Source organism: Eumetopias jubatus, unplaced genomic scaffold, assembly GCF_037043125.1.
Source record: "Eumetopias jubatus isolate StellerSeaLion01/CBP00866 unplaced genomic scaffold, mEumJub1_p1.0 scaffold_10, whole genome shotgun sequence".
NCBI classification, from domain to species: domain Eukaryota; kingdom Metazoa; phylum Chordata; class Mammalia; order Carnivora; family Otariidae; genus Eumetopias; species Eumetopias jubatus.
In genome coordinates, this window is record NW_028274816.1 from 105,928,938 (window position 1) to 105,934,877 (window position 5,940).

At 53.5% G+C, this 5,940-nt stretch overlaps 1 protein-coding gene across 1 annotated transcript; it reads right to left on the bottom strand.

Annotated features, from left to right (window-relative positions):
• Positions 1–208: 208 nt before the first annotated feature.
• Positions 209–2,005, bottom strand: HOXB2 (homeobox B2). Its single transcript, XM_088027306.1, has 2 exons — positions 1,618–2,005; positions 209–840 (listed from the first exon to the last, which is right to left on the bottom strand). Exons 1-2 carry the CDS (start codon positions 2,003–2,005, stop codon positions 209–211), a joined length of 1,020 nt encoding a protein of 339 aa, XP_087883432.1.
• Between the last annotated feature and the right edge of the window lie 3,935 nt (positions 2,006–5,940).

Here is a 5,940-nt window from a genome sequence, read left to right on the forward strand (position 1 = left end):
GTGTGATTTTTTTTTTTTTAAAGATGCTCGAGTGCCCAGTATTTTAGAGAGAAAAGAAAGGAAATGGATTAAACGCTAACTCCGTAATACCTGAATTTTAGCAAAATACAGAAAGAAATCTAAACGACTTGGGGGAGGGGGTCCTCGGCTTTTCCCGCAGTCGGCGGAGGGGACGACGGGGTCGAAGGGGCCGGGACGAGGAGACAGGTTAGGGGAACTGCAGGTCGATGGTACAGAGGGTGCTGGTGAAGAAGTCCAGCCCCTCCTCGGAAAAGGGAACCGGGCTGTCGAGCGAGCCCTGCAGGCTCGGGGAGAGGCCTCCGGACAGCTGGAGACAGGAGTCGGCCGGGAAGAAGTTGAGGTCGGGCAGGAAAGGCGAATCCTGCCGCTCCGGGAAGGCATCTTCCGGCAACGGCTCCCCGCCCCCTCCGTGAGCGGTCACAGGTTGGGGGCCCTGGGCGCCCGGGGGGGCCGGCGCGACCTCGGGCGGGTGAGAGCAGCCTTCCCGCGCCGCCCGCGAAGCGGAGGGGCGGCCAGGGCTGGCCACGGGCTCTTCGGCGGGCTCGCCGGTGTCCTCCAGGGCGCCTGGGCAGGCGGGCTCTCCGTCGGGCGGCTCTCGGTGCTGCGTCTGCCGCTTGTGCTTCATGCGTCGATTCTGGAACCACACTTTGACCTGCCTCTCGGTGAGGTCCAGCAAGGCCGCGATCTCGACGCGGCGCGGCCGGCACAGGTACTTGTTAAAGTGGAATTCCTTCTCCAGCTCCAGCAGTTGCGTGTTGGTGTAAGCTGTGCGCAGCCTGCGCGCCCCGCTGCCCGCGGTCTCCGGCAGTCCCGGGCCATCTGCAGGGAAAGCGGGCTGGGCGTCAGAGCGGGCCGTGTCCCTGGCCCAAGCTCATTCAGCTTCAGTGAAGACCACCCCATCCGCCAAAAACAGTATCAGCAGTACCACCCCCCCCCCCCGCCTCCTTCCCGCCTACCGAAGCCGTTCGCTCCCACCGCTTTTCCGTTCTTTCCTGTCCCCCTCTTGCCGGCAGCCCCGGCCCGGGTCAGGGCAGAGCATTCAGAGAGCCACCCACGGGCCACGCAGGGGGTAGGGAGCGGCTCCCTTTTGCCCCCAGAACCTCAGAGCCTCCCTCTTGAGTCCTTGGAGTAGACCCCTCAATTCGGCACTTTCGAGCTCAACCCAGAGAGAGGGTTCATTAAGAAAAGACTATTCCTCACCTCCTTTCCTCCCTTGCTTTCAAATCCCCCTCTTTTAGAGCTGGGGGAGGGGGGAGATGGGGCCGAATCTTTTCTTGCCCTCAGATTCAACAACCCAGCAACACCACTTTAATTCCTCCACACAGACAGAAGTGAAAACCTAAATCAAATCCTTTTCTTCTAGCAGAGAAAACGCTCTTCCCCAACCAGGTTCCAAAAATCTGCTATAGTGGGAAAAAAAAAAAAATGCTGGCAGCGGCCAGGCCTGAATCCCAGCAGCGTATTCCGCTCCCTCACCCCTGGAATCGACGGGGCAAAGATCCCCAACAGACTCGACACCCTTTCTACCTCCCCCATCGCTCTTTCTCCCCCTCTCTTCTAGCTGCCCCTCACCCCACCCCTACCCCGCTAACCGACCTGCTGGCGATCCGACCCCGGAGGCCGAAACGGAGGAGGAGGCGGCCGGGGGAGACGAGGCGGATTGGCTGGGTTTCTTGGCGGATTTCTTCTCTTTCATCCAGGGGAACTCGGGGACCAAGGGGGCGGCGGGGAGCGGCGGCGGCAGCGGCGGCAGAGCGGGCCCATCTTCGGCTCGCTTTTGGCTCCCGGGTCTCTGAAGGGTGGAGGCGCCGGGCTGGAGGCTGGGGAAGGTTTGCTCGAAAGGAGGAGGAGGAGGAATTAATGTCGACTCCTTGATTGATGAAGTTTGAAATGTCTCCAAGACAGCGGGGAAGGAAGTCAGACACTCGGCGAGCGATGGCTGGCTGTTTATAAACCCAATCTCCCTCTCAAATTCAAAATTCATGGCTTTCAATGGTGGGGGAGGGGGCCTGCTGGGGGGGGCGTCAGGAGGGAGGATCGGAAGGGACCCCCCCTCCTGCCCCCCCCAGGTTTATGTGATGGAGCGATTTTGGGAGGGGGAGATTTCCCTCTTTCTCTCTCTCTCTCTTTTTTTTTAATTTTGGGCCTTTATAATTGTATATTGCTGATAAATACAGGCGTATGGGGACTCTCTCTATTAAACCCAGGACTCCGGCGAAATTGCAGGGAATTCATGGTCACGGGACTGGCCTCGGCCAATCGCTCGTCTGGGCCTGGTGGAAAACAGAAAGCATTATTTGCTTTAATTGATTCAAAAACTCTAGAGGACCACGACCTGGACACTGTGAGCCCCAAGTCCTACACTCCCACTCCCCAAAGTCTCCCTTTCTCCAGAAAAGCTGGAGGAAACTTTCTCTCATCCCCTTCAGAGGATGGGAGGTTCCGAAAGCCGGGAAACAAGAGAATCTAAGGGAGAAGTCTTCCTCTTTTCCAAATATTTGTAATAGAATACATTAATACGTTCTTTACAATGCCAGCAGCATTTTCTTCCCCACCCTTCCCCCATTAAAAAAAGAAAAAAGAAGAAAAGAAAGAAAGCTGAGTAAGGATCTATCTATATGTGGGAGGAAGAGGTAGTAGAAAGAGGCTTCCATCCTTTGGGAAAGGTCAGTGTTAAGGTGCAATAAGGAAGAGAAGAGATTTACAATCACCAGCACCACCATTCCCATCCCACCCCCCAAAAGCAACAGATAAATCTTGGAAAATCGACAGGCACTCCCAGGCTGACACGGAGGAGTGAGATAGATGGTGAGGGGCCCTTTGGGGCCTCTGGCAGCCATTGCTGTGTGGTCTCAGTTTCCTCCTCTGCCTGGTGTTTGCAGCAGTGCCCCTGCCCCTATGTCCACCTGCCTTCCTCACCTGGAGTCTTCATCTCACTCCTCTTTGATACCCCACAATGGACAGGGTCTAAGGCGCATGTGCTCCCATTGGAGCCTCAAGTCTGTATCTGCATCTGTCTCCAGGGACAGGAACAAGAACGGAGGTAGTGCGATCTAACTGAGAGCACTCTCAAACTCAGGTCAATGTGGGGGGGGGAGGATTTCCCTCCCAGGACAAAGAGTATTCCCCTTCCCATTTTTGCCAGTGTGCTAGTTTAAAAAAAAATAATAATAATCCCTGGCAAGAAAGAATTCTCTGAGCATGGAGGGGGTAAAAGCAATGAATAAGGAGACGATATTCCATTTCTGGCCCCCGGGGGAGATTATTTATTTATTTATTTATTTATTTTGAAGGGATCAAGAGACTCTGAACTTTAGGGAGTGCTGTAATTTACTGAAGAGAGGGGACACAAAACTCGAGGCCCCAAGCAATTGGTGGGAAACTAGATCTCAAAGCAGAAAATGAAAAGTCGATCTGGGGGAAGATTTTTAAATAAGTGGGTCAGAGGGACCGAGAGGAGATGAGGCGATCAATCTTAGCCCCCTGACAGCTCCCTCCGATGGCATCAAAGAATTTGGCTCTTTGGGAAAGCAGAGGGAACAGCCGAAATTCCACATCCCTTTAAAAGGCCTGGGGGGTGGGGGTGATAGCAAAAGAGAAAGGTGATTCTGGGAGCGCGGGGAAACAGATGGGAAATGGGGACAGAGGGAAGGACGCTGAGTTGGGTGGAAAGTTTGTCTGGAGAACTCCCACGGCTCTGGCCTCCCCTCCCCCTCCTCCTCTCCGCGGGCCCGGCAAGGAGGAGAAGGCTGGTTAGCAGAGAAATGGCAACTCAGCCGGCAGCTGGAACTAGAAACTTTCTGTCAATGTAACAGCCGCGTGGGTGGCGGTGAGTATTCATCCGCGTGGGTGGCGGTGAGTATTTAAAAAGGACAGAGAAGGACAGAGGAGAGCCAGTAGGGAGAAAGGGGATTTGTAGGTGAGGGCTGCAGGGACAGGGGGTGGCCGGCTACGGAGGGCTCAGAACAGAGAGAGCGGCTCTGAACTGCGCAAACTGGCCAGAGACCGTTGTGTCCCACCCCACTCCAAAGAAGCCAGTTTTTGCCCTTTGGAGGTGTGGGGGGGGGAGGGGCACAGAAGGATCCGGAGTAGAAGTTGTCTGGAAGTTGTGCAGTGAGGCCTGAAAGAGGGTTCTCCCTCCGGCCACCCCCTTGAGAAGCCAGGGAAGTTTTTTCCACGACCTTTCCAGCTGGCTGCAGGGTCGAGCGCTTCTCTCGGCACCAACTCCGGGCCGAGGCTGTCCCTGCAGGAAATACGGCTCTCTTTAACCCTGCTGACAGATTTTACGGCCAGATTAGAGAAGAGCAGAAAAGTTGGGTGTTAAAAGCAGCCAAGAGAGCCCTCCTTCCCAGAGACACCGGGTGCCGCCTCCTGTTGTGCTGTGAATCTCACAGCACAGATATTTCCCCCATGACTTTGGCTGCTTAGCCAGCGCCTGGAATCTCGCAGAAAGAAGGGTAGAGGACACCAAGCCAAGTGGGCCCTTATTTTTCGTTTGCAATTCCAGCTTCAAGCCAAAGCTCTGCTTTTCAAACTCAAGCTAAATTCCTTCTCTTGGCCTGCCTCTCTCCTGCTAGATAATCAATCCACCCCACCCCCAGAGCCAAACATGGCGCTTCATCTAGTTACATCATTCAGAAAATGTTATTTAGGGAAGAGGAAGAGGGAAAGACAGAAAGAAAGAAAAACCCTTGAGCGTTATTTGATCCCAATCAAACTTTGCACGCTCTTATGCCTTTAAATTATAGCCTGACCCGATGCTAAATTGCTTGCTGCTTGGATGAGCCGAGTCCAGTTAAAATCCTACTTGGGGGGGGGTGTAGAATTCAGGTTGCTTTTTTATTGTTATTTATTGTTGCATAAAGACTGTAATTACTAACCTTGGACTGCCAGGATGCAACATAAAAATGAAAATCAGCCCTCGCTTTAAGGCTGAGGGCCTGGAACGATTCTCACTGACACTGCCCCCCCATCACTACCACCAAATATATGCTCCTAATTAAGCAATGCGGGCGCATCGCTTACAATTAGAATTATGCAACTCTTCGGCGCAGCCATCGCTCCTCTTTCAACGAATTAGCTCCATATTTCAGCCGCCCTGTCTCTTCGCTCTTATCGGCTCCAGCGACGCGGCGGTGACATTTCATCTTTGACAGACCCTCTCTATCCTCGCTCCAATGTGATAAAACTTTTATGGAACCACGACTAAGAAATGAAGTTTTCCCAGGGATCGTGGAAACGGAGCTGCACATTAGCCTGGGGACCATTTTATTTACGCTGGGATCCAACAGCTTCTCCCAACCCCCTCCTCTCCCCTTTCCTTGGCAGGGGAAATCAAAGGCGCCTCCTCACCCTCCGCCCCGAGTTTTATTTAGTGATTTAATTTCACTTTAGTTTTAAGGTTTGACCTGAGAAGTCTAGGCCTCAGATTTTTTTTTTTTAATCATTTTCCTTTGTTTTCATTTTAGACCCAATGGTGGTTGGGCTTCGGGTCACGTGACGACTTCTTTGTAGCTCCGGAAGAGAACTGTGAAGTTTAGGTTGCTTGGAAGAAGCAGTAAATGGCCAGATTTCGTTGTTGTTGTTGTTGTTGTTGTTGTTGTTGTTGGGTAAGGGGTGGCCAGGAAGCTGTGGCCAAAGGAGCAAGAAGACAAAAGGCCAATGGGAAAAAGTGAGAGGCAAGTAAGCCAAACAGAAAGGCCTAAAGAGAGCACCCAAGGGTCCTCCTCCCCCAGCCCCGCAACTTGTTACTTAAATCTTAACTAAAGAAGTTGGCAGAACGTTCCAGGCCTGAGGCACGGCAAGGTGGGGGGGGGGGGTTGGTTAGGGGCCTGAGCCTTCAATATCCTTCTTTCCTTGGGGGAAATTTGGCAGGCAGCGGCCTTGCTCTGCTATCTGAACTGGACCGCCACGACAAGA